This window comes from Urocitellus parryii, chromosome 10 (genome assembly GCF_045843805.1).
Source record: "Urocitellus parryii isolate mUroPar1 chromosome 10, mUroPar1.hap1, whole genome shotgun sequence".
NCBI lineage: Eukaryota > Metazoa > Chordata > Mammalia > Rodentia > Sciuridae > Urocitellus > Urocitellus parryii.
In genome coordinates this window covers 143689674-143711630 of record NC_135540.1, presented here as the reverse complement: position 1 = coordinate 143711630, position 21957 = coordinate 143689674, and the positions used below count along the sequence as shown (strand labels likewise).

The 21957-nt window shown below is 52.7% G+C and overlaps 2 protein-coding genes and 1 non-coding gene across 8 annotated transcripts; 2 read left to right on the top strand and 1 right to left on the bottom strand.

The window, feature by feature from the left end:
• Positions 1 to 236: 236 nt before the first annotated feature.
• Tmem129 (transmembrane protein 129, E3 ubiquitin ligase) lies at positions 237 to 4946 on the bottom strand. 2 transcript variants are annotated; one of them, XM_026380384.2, is made up of 4 exons: positions 4651 to 4946; positions 2436 to 2910; positions 1821 to 1980; positions 237 to 1735 (listed from the first exon to the last, which is right to left on the bottom strand). In XM_026380384.2, the coding sequence occupies exons 1-4, from the start codon at positions 4853 to 4855 to the stop codon at positions 1487 to 1489; spliced, it is 1089 nt and encodes a 362-aa protein (XP_026236169.1). In that variant the 5' UTR covers positions 4856 to 4946; the 3' UTR covers positions 237 to 1486. The 2 variants fall into 2 exon arrangements, with proteins under 2 accessions (XP_026236169.1, XP_026236170.1); XM_026380385.2 differs by lacking the exon at positions 237 to 1735 and adding an exon at positions 2149 to 2212 and having other exon boundaries at positions 1858 to 1980.
• On the top strand, positions 4740 to 21404 carry Tacc3 (transforming acidic coiled-coil containing protein 3). 5 transcript variants are annotated; one of them, XM_026380383.2, is made up of 17 exons: positions 5081 to 5366; positions 7428 to 7590; positions 7681 to 7823; positions 9731 to 10360; positions 10562 to 10696; positions 11186 to 11261; positions 11483 to 11621; positions 15302 to 15354; positions 15725 to 15828; positions 17387 to 17492; positions 17886 to 17990; positions 19189 to 19265; positions 19348 to 19391; positions 19849 to 20009; positions 20755 to 20861; positions 20938 to 21058; positions 21206 to 21404. In XM_026380383.2, exons 1-17 carry the CDS (start codon positions 5323 to 5325, stop codon positions 21269 to 21271), a joined length of 2274 nt encoding a protein of 757 aa, XP_026236168.2. In that variant the 5' UTR covers positions 5081 to 5322; the 3' UTR covers positions 21272 to 21404. The 5 variants fall into 5 exon arrangements, with proteins under 5 accessions (XP_026236166.2, XP_026236168.2, XP_026236165.2 ...); XM_026380381.2 differs by lacking the exon at positions 5081 to 5366 and adding an exon at positions 4740 to 4819 and having other exon boundaries at positions 9731 to 10696; XM_026380380.2 differs by having other exon boundaries at positions 9731 to 10696; positions 17387 to 17480.
• Positions 16835 to 16907, top strand: Trnam-cau (transfer RNA methionine (anticodon CAU)). The gene has a single exon. It is a non-coding gene; the product is annotated as a tRNA-Met (tRNA).
• Positions 21405 to 21957: the final 553 nt, after the last annotated feature.

Here is a 21957-nt window from a genome sequence, read left to right as displayed (position 1 = left end):
TGGTGCTTTCTTTTCCAGCAATGATGCTTGAACCTAGGAGCACTTTACCACTGAGTTACATCCCCAGCTCTTTACTTTTTTTCATTTTGAGATAGGGCCTTGATAAATTGCTGAGGCTGGCCTAAAATTTTGTGATCCTCCTACCTCAGCCTCCCTGGTCACTGGGATTACAGGCATGGGCCTTAGCACCTAGCAAAAGTTGGCTTTAATATCAAAAGTAAAATAAAGCACAGCACTTCAAACTAATATTTTATTAAGTACAGTATCATTTAGCTACATTTATCTGTATAAAACAAACTTCCTTTTTTGGTAAAAACAACCCCCAAATTGCTGGCCTTTCCTAGGCAGCCCTTGAAATTCTGTGACTGGCTCTTGGCCTTGCCACCAACCCCCATTCCCCAAAACAGCTTGCTCTGCTGGAAAACCTCCTGGGGTTAGGCTCAGCCTTGGATAAGTAGGGCTAGCTGGATCCTTCATGCCTGCTTGAAACAGCAAGGTGTAGGGCACAGATGGGAGGGCCTCCCTCCAGCAACCACTGTGTCAGAGCTGGTGGGGGGTGACTTCTTCCCCTCCCACCTGAACCATCAAATCATCAGTAGGGCAGCATGCCCATCAGAACTTTGACCATTGGGAGTACCTCTTCAGAACCAGGCAGACTCAGAGTCAGTGACTGGCCTTGTCCTTTGTCCCTGGTGGGCTTGACTTCTGGATGTCCCTGTGGCTCAACATCCTCCCTGCTGTCCTGGGGCCAAGTCTGATGCCTCAGTCTTCTGTGGACCATGGGAGCCAAATACACCAGGGCACAGTGAATACCCTCCAGGTGCTAGTTGGTCCCCAGGAGTGAGTGGAGGCATCGTGGACTGACCCCAGCTTGCTACTCCTGCTTCCTCATCCAGGAGTAGCCTCTCAGCAGGCTGCAGCCACCAAAATGCCCCAGCTTGGACCTTCACACTAGAGTGGCACCCCAAATCTCCACTTCCACAGTTGGGCTCCACCTCAATTATTCCAAGCAGTATCCATGGCTGGGGAAGTTGTCCCAACACCAGAGCCAGCAGCCAGCTCCAGAACATGGGCCAGAGAATGGGCCTGGGTGAACGGACATGAGTCTGGCTCATAACTGAGGGATAGATGTGCTTGGTAAAGTTAAGGCAAAGTGGCCAGGTGAAGGTCATCAAGGCAGTCCTAGGTTCTGGAGGCCCTGGAATGCTCTCAGTTTGAGTACCTGCCCTCACCTGGAGGAAGGTGGCCAGAAAGAGAAAGTGCAGAAGTCCCTGGGGATAGAGTATCTCTGATGAAAATTTCTTTTAGACAAATATCCTCAACATACAGTATGCTCAAGGCAGAGTGGCTTCAGGTCATGTGCTTTGAATAGAGCCCTATGCCAAGGCCAGGGAGGTATGGCCACTCCCTGGCAGGGGCAAGTGGCTGGCAGGGCCACAGAGTCCATTCCAGATCTCCAAGGCCCTACCCACATCCTCTGGGAAGCTCAGCGCACAGTACACACATCCAGGATGCAGAAGCGAGCTCGGCAGGTGGGGCAAGGCACACGGCTGGCCAGCCAGGTGTCAGGGCGTTGGGGGTCCTGGCGGCTGGCAAACCACTTGCCCATGCAGGTGAGACACCACATGGGACGGCAGTAGCACTGCTGGCACTCGCCTACGGCAGGCTCCTGGCACGTCTTCACCAGCTTCACACTGGCACGTGTCTGCATGCAACCAATGCAAGCTTCCAGCTCCTGCAGGGGTTGCATAGGGAGCTGTAGGAGCCTGGTGACATGTTCTGTGAGGTCCATCCAACCCTCCCCTCAAGCTAGCACTTACCTGGCTGCTAGGCACAGAGTAGGCTGGGTTGACCTCCACCAGGGAGGCAAATGTCTCCAAGAATAGGTCACCCAGACTCTGGTGGATGACTACATTGGCGGCACTTCGGATGGGTGCCCGGAGCTTCTCACATAGCTCGCCATATTCTGTCGAGTTCAGCCTGCAGGAGATGCAGCCTGCTGGGTTGGGTTCCTCTGCCTGAGGGGCCTCGACCTGGAGCTAGCCAGGACCCAGAGGCAGGCAGGGTCCAGGGAAACCAGCTGCCTTGAAGGGTGCCCAGGACAGCAGCCAACAATGATGGCCCTAAGGCCAGATCCTATAAACTCACCCCCAGAGCCAGGAGGGGAGAAGCTGGGAGCCAAGTTGACACCAAATCATGGTCCTGGGCTGTCCTAAATGTGTTCCAAGAAACTGCAGAAACTTAGAGAGCAGAAGGAGCAGCACATGGGGAAGCTGAGAGCAGCAAGATCTCTGAAGGAGGGTGATGCTGGAAGGTCAGATGACCCAAAGCACACAGACTCCAGGAGTGCTGCAGCATTCACCACCACACCCAGTGCCTCCCAAGGGGCAATGAAAGCCACACCCTGCAGCAGACCGCAGCCACCACACACTTACCGGATATCAAAGGGTTGCACAGAAGGACTGGCGCTGACCACACAGATGGTGAGGAGCTGCACAGGCAGGTTTGAGTCTGGTGAGAGCTCATGCTGCCGAGACTCTGTCACTGTCAGGTGTACATCCTGCTGTTGGGCCACGTGCACACGGTATGTGGTAACCTTCATCACCCATGTGTCTGTCACAATTACACGGGCACCTGGCACACCAGTAGCAAACTTATCAATCCGCCGGAACTCAGTGTTGATGGAGGCGGCCACGGCCTGCCAGCCGGACTGCGGGAGGGCATAGAGGGCCAGGGTGCGGGCCAATGGATGGCAGGTCCACTGGTCCTGGGACCAGTAGTAAATCAGGATGCTAGCAACAGAAGGGAGGGTCACAGCCAGCAGGAGGAAGAGCTGCCAGGCCTCTGGGGCATGGCTGGGGGAGTAGAGTCGCTTTTCTGAAGCCGCACAGCACATGCCCACATAGTAGCCTGCAAAGGAGAAGGTGCCTCAGGGAAGCTGGAGCTGTCAGGTGCCATCCTCCTCTTGCAGTGGCCATCTGGAGGTCACAGTGCTGCCCTTCGGCTGGCAGAGGGGAGTGACTACATCCTCTCTTGACACTAGCTCTGGGCCTGGCCAGCTACCAGGACAGGTGGGTTTCACCATTCCTATACCTCCACACCACATTAAGGGGAAGGTTTTCAATTTACTTCTGTAGTTTTACATGAGAGTATTGAAAAAAAAAAAAAAAAACACGGACTAGAAAACCAAAAGTAAACACAAAGACCTTGTCACAAGGCTGATCCTAGGGGTAGCTACCTGGGTCAGATCTTGGTCTTTCCATTCCACCCTGAGAAGGCAGATCTGACAACACCCATCCCAGAGCTGGGACAATTTATGCAAAAATGTAAACAAACCAGGTACAACAGTGCATGCGTGTAATCCCAGTAGTTCAGGAGACTGAAGCAGGAGGGTCTCAAGTTCCAGGCCATCCTTAGCAACTTAGCAAGGCAGGCCCTAAACAATCTAGTGAGATCCTGTCTCAAAATTTTAAAAGGGGTGGAGATGTAGCTTAAATGTAAAGCACTGCTGGGTTCAATCCCTAGAACCAAAACAAAATAGTGAACAAGTACAGAAAAAATAATGAAGTATGTTGCAAGGACAAAGGAACTAGCTCCAGGGCCCTACTGCCACATCCGCACAATGGAAACATCAGAATGAATAACAAAGTAGATGGTAAGGGACTACACAGGCAGGCTCACATTTGCGAAAAACAAACAAAACAGTAAATGTTTATTCTGGCCAAATCCCTATGTGTTAAGATAACTTGTTATGTAGCAATAGATCACTAACATCTATGAAATTTGGAAGCTTTTTGAAAGTTGCGAACACGAGTTGGTGAGACAACAGGATGTAAGGCCAGCTCTGCTGTCTGCTATAGGTATGTTCTCCATGAAAGACTTGCGTGCCTGGCTTTCCTTTGGTGCAAAGGGAGTGCCCATAGGGAGGGTGCAAGTACAGGATCTTCAGAAACCCACCCCACATCCTTCAAGGGAGCAACATGGTCAGGAAGTCTGCTCCACTTTCCTCATCTGCCTCACAGGACACGGGGTCATCAGGGCAAGAAACCAACTGCCACAGCAGTCCCATCTTCATCTCTCCAGCGGACTCTCCTCAGCCCTCCTTCCCTTGGAGGTAGGTCTGGGTGCCTCCAGCTCTCCATTACCCAACTCCACTGGTGTCCACAGAGCAGCAGACGTGGCACTGCCGTTTGTCCTCCCAGACCGCTTTCTTCCAGTGCCAAAGAACTCCTGCCTAGTTCCCTAACGTGCCCCAACGCTCTCCAAATCCATCCTCTAACCGACTGACAGCCCCGCCTCCCAGAGACCCCACTAGCAGCTGGGTCACTGCTCAGCACTGCCCTGGACAGCTCCTGAGTGTCCTGGCCTGGCAGAGAACTCTGCATCTACATGGCTCCCAACTTCGAGCTGCCCATCCGCGCCGGCTCTCCCTACACTCATCTTCCAGGGCACCTCGCCCAGGCGCCCTCCCCCACGGCAGGCACGGTAGCGCGATCCTATACCCCAGCCACCATAACGGTTCAGGACTCGAACCCGACTGTGCCGGTCGCCTTTCCCACCCTCACTGACCGGCTGCAGGGCCTGGCCGGGCGGGGCGACTGGGCACCCCGGGGTCTCGCAGCAAGCCCCGCCCGCGCGCAGGGGGCTCACCCAGCGGCAGCAGCGAGTGGCACAACAGCGTGGCGGCCGTGCGGCGCAAGTGGTAGGACACGAAGGCGGCGTCCTCGCTGCCCAGCCAGCCCGACAGCAGGTTCTGCACCGTGAGCCCGGCCGAGTGGAACTCGTTCGGCGTGAACACGAAGCACACGGCGAAGACCAGGTAGGCGAGCGTGAAGGTCACCTCGGGGCTGTCCATCGCGCCGCCACCCAGAGAACGGGGAAGAAGCCAGAGCGTCGGATCTCGGGCAGTTAGCGGTAGCAGCCGCCCAGGCCAACCCAAGCCACGCCAGGCCCCCCGCGGGGCACTCTGGGAGAGTGAGTCCGCCTCCGGCCGCCCGCGGGGCACTCTGGGAGAGCGAGTTCGCGTCCGGCCCCCCGCGGGGCACTCTGGGAGAGCGAGTCCGCGTCGGGCCGCCCGCGAGGCACTCTGGGAGGTTGTGTTTTTTGCCCAGCTGCCCCCAGCAAGGCGCCGGGACGGAAGTTTCTAGTCGCCCTGCAAGTCCCCGTAATGGTATGGGCCTCCTCACGAGCAGCCCTGGAGAGGGGGGCTGCACTTAGCCCCACTTCACAGGCGAGAAGACAGGCCAAAGCGAGCGCCTCTCTGACCCCGGCTATGCCGCGCTGCACGCTCTCGTACGCAGCAGAGCCCGAAACTCGTGGGCAATGCCCCGTCTCGAGCTCGGGGCCACGGCTTCTGCGGTCCCAAGGTACCGGAAGCGGAACGGGCGGTGCGCGAGGGGTGGGCCAGAGTGCCCTCCCATTGGTTCCCGGCGCCCTATGGGCCCGCCCCCCGGCGGCACGCTGATTGGCCGGGTGGCGCCAACCGTCGGTATTTGAATCCGCTGGCGCGGCGGGCGGCGACCGCGGGCTGGGAAGCGGCGGCTACTGGGTCCTCTCGGCGCGGCTTCTTGGCTCGGCTGCCTGCGCGGAGCCGGGGCGGCTCTCTTCCTTCCGCGCGGCGGGCGCGGCGGCGGACAGGTAGGCGGCGGCCGCAGGGCGCAGTCCCAGCCTCGAGGACCCCCACCCGGATCCTGCGGCGGCGCCGGCCCCGAGCCCGCCTTCCCTGGCGGGATCCTGGCGCGTGCGAGGCTCCTCCTGAGCCCTGAGGGCTCTGGCCGCGCCTGCTCCGCGACCCTTCCCGGCTCCCTGCGAGGGCTCTCGCGGCGCTTCGGAAACTCGGAGCGGGCGGCCGCTTCGGAAGCGCTCTTGCCGGCCTCCAGACGTGGCGGGCGGCGTCCTCCCGGAAGCAGTAGCCGGAGCTGTCTTTTTCCTCAGCTTCCTCAGCTCCAGCCCCTAGGTGACCTCATCTTGCCTGGAGTCACCTGGAGGCTGACTCACAAATGCGTGCTTGTAGTGTTTGATTTCGAACAGCTGCGGAGTCGCCGCCCCTCTTCTGATAGCTGTAGGCAGGATATCTCATTCCCACCAGCTCCTGCTGCCCTCCCTAGCAGCAGGGTTGCTTAGCTGCCTTCCAGGGGTCATCCTTCATGCTTTCTCCTGCTCCTCACCTGAGGGCCATCACCAACTCCAGGTTTTCCACCTCCCATGAACACCTGGACCCTAACCTGCTCTCCCTAAGATGCTGATTCTGATGGGACTGGTGCATCCGCAAGACCCCAGTGTACCTTATACTCTGTTCCCTACTCAGCAGTCACTTCTGCACACAGAGGGCATCAAAACACAATCCTGGCTTTTCATCCTCTGCTCAAGAGCCTTTTCCATCCTTCATGGTCCCACCTGAGAAGAATGAGCTGACTGTTCTCCCACTTTCCTCTTGGAAAGGCTTCCTCTAGGTCCGCATGTCCCAGAGTCCTAGGCTTGTGCCTCCCAGTCATCCAGTGTCTTCTGTACTCCCTGACAAGTAACCCAGTTTTTCAGACCAAAAACCTAAATTGCCCTTTACTTCTGTTTTCCCACTTGCACCTGTTTTTGTAGCCTGCAGGAGATTCTGGTTTCATCACTTCCTTCCCTGTCCATCCACTCACAGTTCCATAGTGGGCTTTTCAAGTTGAGACAGCAAGGACCTCTGGTACTGGTTGTGCTGACCTCTTTCTCTGCCTCCCTTCTTGCTCTTCAAACTAAATTTCCAGGGCTCAAACAGAACCATGTACCCATGGTGTCCTTTTGGGCAGGTAGATACTTGGTTCTTTGGTTACACCTGAATTGCTTATGCTGTAAATGAAATCTGTGTCTTGTGAGTGACCAACATGAGGACCTGGGGAGTAGAAATGGAGCCATTTTAGAATCTTCTGGGCCTGAGGGCCCTTCTTGGCACCTACTCAGTATCTCTCTTTCCTGCTGGCTTGCCTTCTCTTGGCTTCCAGCCTGCAAATACTCTAGTCCTTCCCTTCTCCTGCCTAGTAGGAAGGGTACAGACTAGTGCTGCTTTCCTGCTTTCCTATAGAGTCAGCTACAACTGTTACTTTTGCTTTATACCACATTGAGAGGCTCATGTGTAACCTGAGGCTTCCTCTGGCTCCTAATTCTTCTTAAAGACTAGGACCTTCTGTACCCTGGCTTTTGCCCAACAGTGCGATACACCTGGAGCAGTCTCTAGGCACTGGTTCTGTCAGCATGAGCCCTATCAGCTCTTGGTCCAGAAGGTGGCAGTGCAGCCTGAAGCAGAATGGAGACTCTAAGACTCTGCCCACCTTTGCAGGAGGGAAGACTTCTTGTGACACTGTGGGGCAGTTCTGTCCCTGGGATGTGTCTATGCAGATGACAGTGTCATTGCCCTCATATTGATACAAAACATTTTCCTTTTTCAGAATGAGTCTGCAGGTCTTAAATGACGAAAATGCCATCAGTGAAAAAAGTACAGAGAATTGTGACTTCCTGTTTTCACCACCAGAACTTACCGGAAGATCATCTGTCCTTCGTCCGTCACAGAAGGAAAATGTGCCACCTAGAAACCAGGCCAAAGCTGCAAAGGTGAGTGGGGAGCCCTGAGCTGCATGGTGCTGCCAGCGTGGTCGTGGGGAACTGCATCATGGAAGAGACACTCTCTTCACCCTCCCACAGGTGACTTTTCAGACACCTCTGCGAGATCCACAGACGCACAGGATCTTAAGTCCTAATATGACTAGCAAACCTGAGACTCCTTTTGCTCTGGACAATAGCATTGGATTAGGAGACTCTTACTACACCTGGATACAGAAAGAGAAGTAAGTGCTGGTGTCCTTGCATATCTACAACTCTGCTACCTGAGGAGCATTGCAGGAGTGCTCTGTCTCCTCTAGGCTGGCTTTCTCCTGATCTCTGCTCTGGGCAGATGCAGGATGTGGCCTGTCAGGAGAAAGTTAATTATCAAGTACTTAGAAAAAGTTTTGATTTCATGCTTCACTTCTTTGCTGTGCTCTTGTCAGTTGGTCTTTGTTTCTATAATTTGGTTAAATGTTCTGACTTTGTCTCCCGGGAAGAAATCAACAGTGTCCTTCCTCTCATATTTTGCTTATTTCCTTCTGCTTGAAAGTCAGCACTTGCAGAGAGCAGGTGAGGCTCATAGGCAGAGAAACTGTCCTATGGTACACTAGTCAGAGCACATGTGTGGCCAAAGGGATCAAGACAAAACACTTGACCAGCACCTTTGGGTGCTAGGCTTGGCTGTTGGGCCACCAACCTATCAAAATGACTGACTAGAGCTGCTTCCAGGCAAAGCCCGAGCAGTTCTCCACCTGCCTGACCCCAGGGACAAGTCCATGTCCAGAGCAGGAAGAGACCTCACTAGCACAATTTTGTGCTGGTTTTTGCATATTTAACTGTTCAAAACTTTTAAACAGATTTCACATGTGTAGAGAAAAAGCCTAAGAAATATCACTGCTGTGCTTCTCACCTGATTTAAATAAAATGTCACTAATAGCACATGGCCCAGAGAAATATCTTCATCTATCTCCACCCTGTGGATGCATCTCCCAACCTGAATCTACTGCTTTCCCATATGTCCTTGCTACTTTTCAACTTGATTTTATACTTTTTGAAATTTGGTCAGATGAGATCAGAGTAAATCTCATGATCTTTGACAATTTTAAGAAGGAAGACTTGCCACTTGGCTGCCATGGATCTGGCCTGCTTTGAAGCCAGGAAGGTTCTTGCCTCTTCCCTGTGTCTCTGGGGCTGCCTAGCAACTGGCCATAGGGCAGGAGGTGGAGAGGAGCTGGAAGTTGGCTATGAGCTTCATCTGTGAGCTTGTCATCAGGGTCTCAGGTGTGGTGTTACTGCCCTGTTTCCATTCATCTCCTTCCTGATTCTTTGCTGAGTTACATGGTGGGGACATGTATTTATTGGGGAGAGCAGAAAGTGGCTGGCCAAACATTGTCCTAGTGTGCTGAGGTGGCAACCTGGGAGGAAGGAGCATAGCTGTGAGCAGTCGAAGGAGTTGAGAAGTTCCTTATCCCAATTTCTTAATTTTAATGCTTTCAAATTTGGAGAAAAGAATAGGGCTGTAATCACAGAGTCCCTTCTCTGAGTCACTGAAATGCTGAGGCTGGCCTCTTTTGAGTGATCCAAGATCACATAACACTTGCTCCAAAATGGCACTGTGCCCTCTTGCACTGTAGTTCAGTCCCCAGCCCTACCCTCCATCCGCTGACTGCCCTGACAGACCTTTCTGCCTGTCAGAGGCTCTGTGGCTCCATCACCCTGCTCTCTGCCACCCCTGTTCTTAGGTGTGAGGCACGACAGGGACAGCAGATCCCTTGGGAGATGCCCTCTGCACCCTGATGTTCTCCACGGCAGCCAACTGTCTGAAAGCAGCATTCCTGACCTTAATTTCCCTTTCCCTGTGAAAAGCTGGAACCATGTGTGCTTTGACCCCCCAGCCACTTAGCTCTAATCCCCACATTAGAGGAAAAAGTGAGAAAGCTTTCACTGGGACTGCTGGCTTATCGTGTCTCTACCCTGAGCCATTGTGTGCCCTGATGCACTATCCTATGAACATGGACTTAGTAAGATTTAAGCAAGAGGAAAGAGTTAGCCAAACATTCTTGTGTCTTCTGGTAATGTTCTTCATGTGGACTGAAATCTTATTGAAAAGCTTAGGACCCTTGTCGTTAACCAGTCTGTTTCTGTGAAGCCAACAGATTACCAAGGAAGTGGACACCAAAGCTATAAATGGGTTTCTCCAGGCAGAAGCAGTGGCTGATATTGACCTTCCTCCAGGAGACATAAGCTTCGAAGCATTTGAAAATGATGGCTCAAAAAAACCCAGCTTGGCCACCCTGGCTGATCCAAGCTCCTTAAGCTCTTCCCAGGGCCCAGAAAGTCCTGAAAACCAGATGTTGTCTCCAAGACAAGTGTCTGACAGTCCGGGTCAAACCTCAAAGGAACGTGTTAGCTCTCATTTCTTAGATGGAAGGATGCCATCCACCTCTGAGACCCTAGAAGATCCTCTGGGGACAGCACCCCAACACAAGATGGAGACCCCTCCCCGATCCCCTGCAGAAAGTTCACACTGCACTGCCTCAGCCATGGCTACTTCACCTGGTACCAGCCCTGAGAGCCCATGTGGAGGGGCCCTCCCCATAGACCTGGCTAGTGAGACCCCAGGCTCCCCTGAGCCAGCAGCCAGTGCCTTCCTCTCTCCCCACATCTATTCATCTGGTCCTGAGAACTCAGCCCCAGCTGGCCCTTTGCAGACTGATGGGGCCACAAACCCAAGTCCTCAGAAGGAAGAGGCCGTTGGCCAAATGACTGTCCTGCCAAGGTGTGAGCCCATAAGACTAGAATTTGATTTCTCTAATGAAACCACCAGTAGAAGGCTGGCTCTACCTGGGAGACGGGGAAAGAAACCCAAGGGCAGACAGGACCAGGCCCCTCAGGAGGCAGCAGAGGGAGGCGAGGGCCCTGAGCCTGTTCCCCAGGACTCTCACCTTGGCTGGAACAAACTAGGTGACCCAAATTTCAGCCCGTTAGGAGGTGGCTCCAAGCCTGATGGCAAAGAAGCCTGGCCCCCAGAAAGCCCAGCAATCAGGTCAGCACCACCTGTGGCTGAGCAACCATGTGTCAGACCCGCAACCCAGGAGGACTCGCCTTCAAGCCAGTGAGTATGGGGAAAGCATGTCGGGCAGTGTGTGACCAAGCGCCTGAATCCAAAGTTGCCACTTGTCCCTTCACAGCACCTTAGAAGAAAGGGCCTCGGGGCTCAGAACCAAACTGGGGGAGGCGCTGGGGGAGCACAGGTGCTGGGAGCTGCCTCAGCTGATATGCAATAGAATGTGTTCAGCTTAAAAAAGAGAAAGAACAGCCTACCACCAGGTGATAAGCGGTAAAGCCAGCACCGAGGCACAGCACTGTCCCTGGGCATGTCCCTTCAGGGGGCAGCCATGACCTGTATTGAGTGCCATTATTCCAACACCATACGCAGCCTGTTTCCTCTAGGGTGACTTCCTCAAGTCACGCTGATGCACCTCTAGCATGAACACCTTCTCAGGTGAACCAGCACAGCAGTGCAGGAGATAGGCAGGTGGCAGCTCAGCGCTGGAGTGGGGAATGCAGTGAACACCAGCCTCTGCTGACTTTCTCTCTTCAGGCAGCTGTGTTCAGCCCCAACCAGTGACATACCTGTGGTGCAGATGGCATCTGAGACCCCAAGAGCAGAGGGCAAGGTACAGTGTGTATGTGTGTACATAGGTGCGTCCTTATACTATGCAGCCACTTTCGTGGAGGGCAGAAGAGGCCAGTGAAATCTTCTGTCATCAGGCTGGATACACTGCTGCCCAACCCCCTTTCCCAAAGCCTCCTTTCCTTCTGGTGTGTTTTGAGACTGGGTAAGACAGTCTAACACAGGGTTCTCAGCTGCGTGAGATGACATTGACCTTCCCTGTAGGAAGGAAGCTTGGCTCCCAAGAACTGTCTGGAGAATGAGCTGACAGCCCCCTCTGCTCAGCTGATGCCCGCCCCTCCTCATCAGGGACTGGAGCCTGCCTCGGACCTGGAGGAGGAGTGCTTCAGGGACCCAGCTGAGGGTACGCAGCCCTGGTATTGCTCTGTTTGCCCGAAAGCTGTCCTGTGGACATTTCTGTTCTGTCTCTTGGTTTAGCTGTATAATTTACAGGTGTCTGTTTCCCGATTTTAAGTGTTTATCATAGAAACTTCTGGTCCATCAAAAGATAAGGTATTTTCAGTAGAACAAAGCAATACTTTTACGATAGAGGACCCTAGACATATAAATTGTGGATTCGCAAAGTAGGCAAAAGATGTGAACAAAGTAATGCACAGGTGAGATCCAATGAGTGATGAGCAGCTGGGTACCCGCTGACAGACAGCATTCCTGTGCAGCCAGTGGGAACTTGTGACTGCGTCGCTTGAAGGATGGAAGGCAGCTGGTGAGAGCTCCCTGTTGGCTACTGTGGCCTGGTCAAGAAGTCTGGGACCTGCAGTCACATGTGCCGTGGCCTTTGTGCCTGGTCTCTTCACCAAGTTTAAGGCCTTTGGGACTCGTCTGGTGTGGCAGGGATGCGTGCTTCACATTTGTTCATTGATAAAGCACTTGGGTGGTTTCTGCTATTTAGCTCTTATGAGTAACACTACTAGTGGGACACAGTGGCCCACCCCTATAAATCCGTCTACTCAGGGTGCTGAAGCAGGAGGGTCATAAGTTCAAGGAGGCCAGCATGAGTGATTTAATGAGACCCTGTCTCAAAAAGTAAAGGGCTAGGGAGGCAGCTCAGTGGTGAGTGCAGCTCAGTGGTGAGTGCTGTGGGTTCAATCCCCAAAATCAGGAGGGTAAAGAAGAGTGACAATACTCTGCATGCTCTTACACAAGTGTGTGCATGGGTCTGGGTCGTTTCTCTTGGGTGCATACCTGGGGGTGTAATTACTGGATCCTGGTAACTATACGAGGCTTTTTGAGGAACTGCCAGACGGTTTTCCTAAGTGGCTGCACCATTTTACACTCATGTCTGTGGCTCAGGAGGGCCCCATTTCTCCACAGCCCCTCTGGTGCTTGTCATCTCTTACTGGTTCCAGCCTCCTGGCAGGCGTGAAAGGGATTTTCATGATAGTTTTGGCTTGTGTTTCCCAGACAGCTAGCAAACATCTTTTGAGCACCTTCCCATGTGCTCGTTGCCTTTTGTATATTTTTAGACAAAATGTCTTTTCACATCATTTGCTCATTTTTTTATATTTGGTTACCATCTGTTAACTGCATAATTGTTGCCACCACATAAATATTATTAATATTGAAAATAATATTACGTTTCCTATCTGAATATTGGTTTATAACTTTCGTTGAACAATAGTTGCAATGGTTTAACTGTCCGTCAGGCCAGTGAGAAGAGAGTGGGATGTGGTTCAGTAGCAGTGCTGACCCACATTAGGGAGCCAAGCAGCAGCGTCTGCATGCACACTGAGCCATGGGCCCAGAGTTCTCAGCACCTGTGCATTGTCTAAACAGACCTAAAGTTGTGTGTGATTTGTTTAGAGGCTGCTGCACTAATGGCAGACAGGGCTTACAGGAGTGGCACTGAAGACTGTGTGGTTCCTAACAACCAAGTCCATGCTTTGCAACACTGTAGTAAATTTTCTCAAGTGTTATATTTTCAGTAGAGTGCACAAATCAGTAACAACTGATGTACTAATATTTTACTTTCCCCAAACCAGAAAAATGTTTACTAAACTGTCAGGGAAAAATGATGTGCAATGATTTGGATTATTCAGTTTTACAATTTTAACATACATTCAAAAACATTCCATGCATCCTAACTTTGTACCAAGGACAGTTTGGTAATGATGGCTTTTTTTTTTTTTTTTTTCCTTTTGGACTAGGGATTGAACCCAGGGGGGCTGTACCACTAAGCTACATCCTGGTTTTCTTTTTAAGACAAGGTCTTGCTAAGTTGCTAAGGTTAAGCTCAAACTACCTCACCTCCACAGGCGCTGGGATTATAGGTGTGCATCCCCGTGCCTGGCTATTAGTAATAAATGGTTTTGGTTTTGTTGGTTTTTTGTGGGGTGTTGTGTGTTTGAGAAAAAGGAAAAGTTTCATTGCTTTGCTAGCAAAGGAAAAAACACTGGGGACTCCTGCCCCGGAGGCTGTGATTCTGCTCATCAGCAGGAACAGTGGGCTTTTAAAAAGGTGATTCAAGGCCATGTACCATGTATTCTGTTGGAGCTGTAATTCACTTGATAATTTGGAAGATAGTGATTTCTGAGATCTTCTGATGCCATCCCCAAAGTCTGGATTACTTCATTCTTATGTTTGGTATGTACTCAAGGACAGGTAACTCTGCCTAAAATGGGGAAGAAAGGTAATCCTGCTCCCCTGAGATTAGGGAAGAGCAGGGAGAGAGGAAGGGAAAGAAACATGTCCACTTTAAAAATAAGTTGCAGTGGCAGAGCAGCAGGGGCTATACTAAAAGCATAAAGTGACTACTGTTCCATTTCCTCACTGTCGATTTCTACATTCCATTTCTATGGAAAACTGGGTGATGACATCTCCGAGCTGCTTCCTGCTGAGAGAAGGCAAAGTTGGGGGAGTAAACCAAAGTCTTGTTCTCTATCAAGTGGGGTGTGGACAATTAAGGATATACAGCATCAGAGCAGTCCAGAGGTCCACAGTGGCGGATGGCAGGCGAATGGACAAGGTATACATAGGGCAGGGATCTCTCAGATGACCAAAGTTGTCATGACTTTCCTGAGTTCAGTTTCCTTTTTCTCAAAGTGGATCACAACCTGTATAACTTGGAGAAGGCAGGAGTTCCTGAAGCAAAAGGAGCTTCAGCAGTTGCTGGGACGCCCCTCAGTCCCTCCCCTGACTTGGGAACAGCTCCTCTGGTTTGACCCGAGGCATACCCGCCTATCTCCCAACTCTCTTGCATTTGCTCTCAACAAGTTTCCCGCTCCATGAATCCTCAGCATGGAAGTGGGTTCCTTGGAGAGCCAGGCCTGCCCAAGAGTACCTGGGGTGCCAAATTTGTTACTGAAAGCTCGGTCCCTGTCCCTGATGTCAATCTGATAATGAGGACACAGTTTTAAGGAAAAAAAGGAAAAGTTTTATTGCTTTGCTAACAAAGGAGAAACATGGTGGACTCTTGTCCCAGAGGCTGTAATTCCTGATAATAAATGGGTTTTTTTAGGTGGTTTACATTTTTTTAGTTGTACATGGTCACAATATCTTTATTTAATTTTATGTGGTGTTGAGGGTCGAACATACAAGGCAAGTGCTCTACATAGCCTCAGCCCCTAATGAATGATTTTTAAGTAAAACAGCATAATGTTTTTAAGCTTCACAAAATGGTCACAACCCTCTTTTGACATAAAATCTACAAAGACTATGTGGTGAAATATGGTATCTTTTTGTTAACTGAGAGGTCAGTCTCTTGTTAGGTAGGACTTGAGGACACGGTTGGCCCCTGTATCCAGGGTTCCACATCCTTAGATTCAATCAGTGTTGGATAGGAAATTATCAAAGAAAAACTGCATCAGCATTGAATGTGTAGAGAGGATTTGCTTACCACATGCAACCAGGTTCTTGGTGGGGCTCTTCCCGGGACATGGAGAAGCCTCTGGCCTGTGGCTGGGAATACTAGCTGCATTTATTTCACCAAAGAACTGTGGTCCCTCCCTAACAAGCACTTTAGGAAGCACCTTTGTACAGCTGTAGGCCCAGGTGTGAGGAGGTGACCCCACTGTGACTCTCTCTCAGTTCTAGGCACAGGTGCTGAGGTGGACTACCTGGAGCAGTTTGGGACTTCCTCCGTAAGTGGCAGGCTCTGATAGCCTCACCAGAGGTCTGTACCCCAAGACCCACCCCTGCTGCTGTCACCCTGTGCGGTGCTGGTGCTCAGCCCTTGCGACTCCCACAGCACCGGCGTTGTGGCCAAGTCTCTGCGGGGCCCCTTTCCTATAGCGTCTTTTCCCAGCATCCTATGGTCCTGGCACCTTTGCTGAGACCCGGTAGGCACCCACAGTGCTGGATAGGTGGCCTTCTGGCAGTGGTAGGGACACTGGAAGCAGGCCAAGCGTGTCCTTCCCCAGGCCCCTTGTCAGCAAGCAGGTGGCCCAGCTCGGGGGGCTGCACCTGTGGGATAGCAGAGGAGCCTGTCACCTCCTTGCCCTTTCCCTCCAGTTTAAGGAGTCAGCCTGGAGGAAACAGTCCTTGTACCTGAAATTCGACCCTCTGCTGAAAGACAGCCCTCTGCGACCAGTGCCCGTGGTCCCAGTGACAACAAGGTATGTCCCCTCATCTGTGGAGCTTTTAACATGGGCCAGGGAGGTGAATCCTCTCGACTAAGGGGGTTGATCTGAACTAGAAATCAGTCGTGGTGGCAGATAAGCAGGCCATGAGCTGCAGCCAGTCTCATGTGGTGGGGCCGCTGACCCTCACCATACACACCACCCTAAGTTTTTAAAGGCCCTAATTGTTAAAATTAAGAGAAGTAGATCCTATAGAACAGAGGCCAGTATACCATGACCTGTGGCCAAATTCTGCTCACTGCCTATATTTTACTATTTTACTTAATTCATTTATTTAGTCATTTATTTATTCATTCGTTTGTACTGGGTACTGAACCCAGAGTTGCTCTATTACTGAACCACATCCCCAGCCCTTTCTATTTTTTAAGACACTATGTTGCCCAGTCTGACCTTGAACTTGTGACCCTCCTGCCAAAGCCTCCCGAGTTTCTGGGATTACAGGCATGACCATTGCACTCAGCTACATATACTTCATAAGTGAAGCTTGTTGGCCCAAGGTCACACCTGTTCCCTCACAAATGGTCTGGGTAGTGTCTTACGCTACAGGGGCAGAACTCAGTAGCTGTGGCAAGCTGTGTGTCCTTCAAATCTAAAAGCATTTACTATTTGGCATCTGCAGAAAACCCGGGCTGACCCCTGCTCTGGAAGAAAAATGGGCATATTTGTCTAATTTCAAGGAGAAAAACTTAGCATGATATGGAAATTTAAAGCCAGGGAAGAGAAAGGCTGTTGCCTCTGTCTGTGAGAATTCTCTGTACTATGAGGACCCACAATTAAGGCCCTTCCCACTGGACACATCTGCTGTGGACAGTGCAGCCATGGGCCTTAAACACCAGGAAGGAAATCACTGTGGGTGATGGCAGGCAAGACGGGAGAGGACCCAATTCATCAGAGATGTCCAGCCTGCCAGGTGCAGTTCTGCATCCTCTACTATGAACCTGAAAACCAAAAACAGTGTGGTTAAGATTGGACATGGCGGGCTGGGGATATAGCTCAGTTGGTAGAATGCTTGCCTCATGTGCACAAGGCCCTGGGTTCAATCCCCAGCACCTCCAAAAAAAAAAAAGATTGGACATGGCAGCTGGGTGCAGTGCTCAGGAGGCTCAGGCAGGAGAATCACAAGTTCAAAGGCGGCCTCAGCAAAATCAAACTGTTAAGCAACTCAGTGAGACCCTGTCTCTAAATAAAATACAAAATAGGGTTGGGGAAGTGGTCAGTGGTCGAGTGTCCTAAATTCAATCCCCTGGTACCTTTTTTAAAAAAAAAAAAAGACTGGACATGATGGGGTACGGTGGCATGCCTTTGGGGCCAGCTGCTTGGCAGGCCAAGGCAGGAGGTTGGTAGGTTTAAGCCAGCCTGGGCAACTTGGTAAGATTCTGTCTCATCAGGGCTGGAGGCATGGCTCAGTGGCAGAGCCCTTGCCTACCTGTTCAAGGCCCTGGGCTCCATCCCTCACACTGGGGCTGAGGGGACGTGACTGTCCCTCCTGTCCTTCTCAATGGAGAACATGTCAGTGACCCTGCTGCCTATTTAGTCTCAGCACACAGGATGCCGATGAGCCTTCCTTGGGAAACCCACTGGAAGCCAGGCTTGTGGAGTTGGATTTCTTGGGCACGTTGGATGTTCCTGTAAGCATCGAGGTCTCTTTGGAGCAGTCTTTTTGTGGTCTCGGTATATGCGGGTGGGGGCTGGGGCTGGGGCTCAGTGGTACAGCGCTCACCTTGTATGTGGAAGGCGCTGGGTTCAATCCTCAGCACCACATTAAAAATAAAGGTATTATGTCCATCTACAACCCAAAAGATGCTTTAAAAAAAAAAAAAAAGACATGGGTAGCTTGCGGGCCTTTATGTTCCTGAGGGTCTGAAGACATTGGGTCTGATAATGGGGCAAGGGCCCCCTGGCCATTCCATGACAGACAAGATCTCTGCTGTGGGGCCCTCACTGGGCATCTCTGCCTTGTTGTGGCCCTGGCTTCTGGTGAGAGGTTAGAGGCAGCAAGGCAGCTCCCATCAGCCTGTCTATCGCCCTCGCAGGCACCGGGCCTACCCGCATGCCTCCTGGAGCCTGGAGGCCCACCACTGTCTGTCGGGCCTATTGTGGACGTCCTGCAATACAGCCAGAGGGATCTGGATGCAGCGGTAAGGACCCAGGCCAACAGTGCCCCTACTCTCCAGCTCTCCAGCCATCCTGGGGAGTAGCCAAGGACTGGGCATAGACAGCTTTGAGCACAGGACCTGGTTCCTTGCTGGGTCCAGTGACCTTGACTGCCCTTGCTGCTTTAGGTGGAACCATCTCTGCTGCAGCAACGCTGGGCCTGGTTTAGTCCTGGCTGACATCAGTCACTCCGCAGGGCCTCAGCCTGCACTGCAGCCCAAGTAGTTTAGGATTCCACATGTCCTTCCAGGTCCAAGCAGGCAGTTATCCCTACACAGAGATATCAGGTGTCCCCAGTCAGCTAAGACCTCTGTCACCTCAGCCTCCCAGGAGGGGTTCAGTTGTGGGGAAAATGGCCTTGTAGATGTGGCATTTATCTGTGGGGCAGTGTCACTGCAGTGTGCCATGGCAAGTAGGCACCAGTGTCTCAGTGCTGAGGATAGTAACTTGTTGCTGCAATCCTGGGTCAAACCCTTTCCAGCACCCCAGCCCTCGTGGACGTGGCTCTGGGCAGGATGGAAGGCTTGTCTTCACTTTCTTGGAGTCTGAAGCCCCCTGCCCTTCATATCCCATGCTTCAGCCATCTCTCCTTGCTCCTTGGATATGCAGAAACCTCAGCTTGTGTTAACTCTGGTTCTGGGTCACCTTAGAGAACCTGTGTGCAAAGGGTCACACAAAGGGTCCAGGTGCCTCGGGCCCCACTCTGAGCTGCCTTTATGCTCACTAGTCTGCACAGAGATGGGGCCAGGTAGCTCAGGAAGGACAGCTGGCAGATTGGGCTCAAACTATACATCTGCTTCAGTATACCTTTTTGTGACCCTCAGGGCAGTGTCCTCTTAGGGGCCAGTGATACACACCTGAACCAGACACACCCAGGCTGCCCTACCTCAGTGCCCAAGCAGCCCTCTGGTCTTCGCTGCAAGCCCCACCCTGTGGGCATGGGGCTCACCTAACTTGGGCTTCTGGTACATACCTGACCCACAGCCAGTTGGAATGAAGTTGGGCTCACTGGGCAGGTACAGGTCCACTGGAGCAGCCAGGGACCCCACAGCTCATTCACGTGAAGCAGGCAGCCCCCAGCCTGACCAGATTCTTAAGACCTCAAGGGTGGGGAGGTCCCTGTGGGTGCACCCACTCAGCAGCCAGGTGTACCCACCTGCCAACCACGTGTGGCTTGTTCAGGTAAGCGCAACACAGGAAGAGAACCTGGAGCTGAAGAGCAGGTGTGAGGAACTCCGCGTGAAGAACCTGGAGATGGGGTAAGGCTTGCAGCCATGTTTGGCTCCCACCCAGGATGGCCTGTCATGGGTGGCCACAGACAATCATGTGCTTCCTCCACAGGAAGGTCATGGATGGGTTTGAAGGGCTTGTGTGCCAGGCAATGGGTGAGTGCCAGCTGCTTCACCAGCACTTCCCCCACGTGTCTCCATCTGTGTCCCCTGAGCTAGTAGCCAGGGCCATGATTGCCAGGGTGGGTGACAGATGCTGCCTACCCAGTCTGCAGTCTACCCCACCATCCCATCCCCTCCCCTCCCCAGGGGGCTGGGGTCGGGTCGGTGCTTCCTGCCCCCCTGCAGAGCCTTACATCCACACAACTTGTGATGGGCCTCAAGCTGAGCACAAGCCTCCAGGTCTCAGGGGGGCCCTGCCCTCTCTCCAAGGATCTGTCAGGCGCTGGCATGGAAGCAGCAGCTGCTTCTGGCCTGTCCTGCTCCAGAGATCCCAGCAGCAAGGTTAATGGACAGAATCTAACCTGCTATGCCCTGCCTCTCGTTCTGTGGCTGATTGTGGCACCCAGTGCAGGGGCTGCTCCCTGAGTCCTAGTGTTTGATTTTTCTCAAGAGGAGGCTCAGAAACAGAAGGAGCTTGCCAAAGCTGAAATCCAGAAGGTTCTGAAAGAAAGAGACCAACTCACTATGGATCTGAACTCCATGGAAAAGTCTTTCTCTGACCTCTTCAAGCGTTTCGAGAAACAGAAGGAGGTTCTTGAAGGTTACCGCAAGGTGGGTGGCTCACAGTCGGTGCCCATGGTACCGTGAATGGGGTCTGCCTGGGTCCTCTGCCCGATTTTCCCTGGCACCAGGGTGTGTGGCGTTCTGGGAACGGGATAGACTGTATCCAGTAGGTGCTGGTGAGTGGGAGCAAGAGTCACATGACACCATCTGTGAGGCACAGGTTCGAGAGGTAGGAGGGACCTCGGCAGAAGCCCTAGCACATCTCCATGCAGGTATTGGGTGGAGGAACAGGGCAAGGGGCAAGGCCTCAGGGCTGCAGGTACTCATGGTGTAGAGAGAGGGGACCTGCACAACAGCTGGTGGCAGCTGGCTTGAGTTTAGGGAGCACTCTGAAGGGGCCCCCTTTCCAAGCGGCAGGTAGGAATCCATTCAAATGCCACTTCAAGGGCTGGGAGCATGGGGTAGTAGGGTCACTGCTCCTCAGCAGTCGGCTTCTTGCTGTGTCTAGGGACCGCCATGGAGAGCAAAGCTGAGTGGGTCCCTCAGTGTTCATTGTGTCCTCCTGCCAAGTGGGTCTGGGGGCCTATGTGGTGGTCCCCTGCTTTCTTCAGCAGGGCCTGGCAATTGTGAAGACTTGAAGGCCGGGCCTCGGTCCCAGGGGAGAAGGTCCAGGGCCTGTCCCGTAGTACACAGAGGGCTGGGAATGTGCATGGAGGGAACCCTGCCCACTTAACCTGGCACAGTGGACAAAATGGCACACTGTTAAAAGAGTTCTCGTCTGCTCATTCCTAAGAACGAAGAGTCACTGAAGAAGTGCGTAGAGGATTACATAGTGAGGATCGAGAAAGAGGGCCAGAGGTACCAGGCACTGAAGGCCCACGCAGAGGAGAAGCTCAGGCTGTGAGTGCTGGGTGGGGACCAGAATGGGTGGGGCGGGGCGGGGCTTAGCCTTAGCCTCTGCCCCTCCTTCTTCCAGGGCAAACGAGGAGATCACCCAGGTCCGGAGCAAGGCTCAGGCGGAGGCCTTGGCCTACCAGGCGAGCCTGAGGAAGGCACAGATGCAGATCCACTCTCTGGAGAAGACTGTGGAGCAGAAGGTGGGGTGTGAGGCCCGATCCTGGCTGCCAGTACCTACCGAAGGCCACGCCTGCCTCTCCCTTGCAGCCTGTCTATCCAGGTCAGGGGGCAGGGCCCCTGAGCGTCCTGTAAAAGCCCAGCAACTCATTTTTTAATTTTTTCTTCAGACTAAAGAAAACGATGAGCTGACCAGGATCTGTGATGACCTCATCTCTAAGATGGAAAAGATCTGATGAGGGCCATGGCCACACCTGCCTTCTCCTGTCTGTCTGTCCGTCTGATTTGTCTTAGTTTTGTGTTCTTCTCTCTTAATCTCAACTTCCTTTCAAAATAGTTGCTTTTAAAAGAAGACTAAATAAAGTTTCCCTTGAGCTCAAATTCTAAAGTCACATTGTCCTGGATCTGGCCTGAGGCTGCCATGCCGCCAGCTAGGTCCTGCCTTCCTTGCCCCTGGATAGCTTCCCCAGGAGTTGCCTCAGTCTCCATTACTGTGAGGTGCCACCAGGCAGCACATGGGGTGGGACTCGCCTCGCCCCAGGGAGCTCAAGCCCTGCCTAGTCGGCCTGCCATCTGGTCAGCCACATAGTCCTGGGCAGGAGGGGCACTGCATCTCCGCCTCAGGACCACAGATGGGAAGCAAGTGGCCCAAGCATTCATGTGAGGAAACCAAGCCCTAACCAGCCAGGGCAAGACCTGGAGGCCTCGCACAGAGGTGGGCATTAGTTGATGTCTCAGGTTAACACCTGACATTCTGGCGTGGGAACCAAATAGGTTTTCCTAAGAAGGAATTTTATCCTGCCTCGAGGGTGCCAGCCACTCTGCAAATCCTGACCTTACCAGCCAGAGAGGCAGAGGCAGAGCTGGGAAGAGCTGCCAGTGCTGCTGTGGAGCAGGCAGGCAGATGTCAGGACAGCCATGG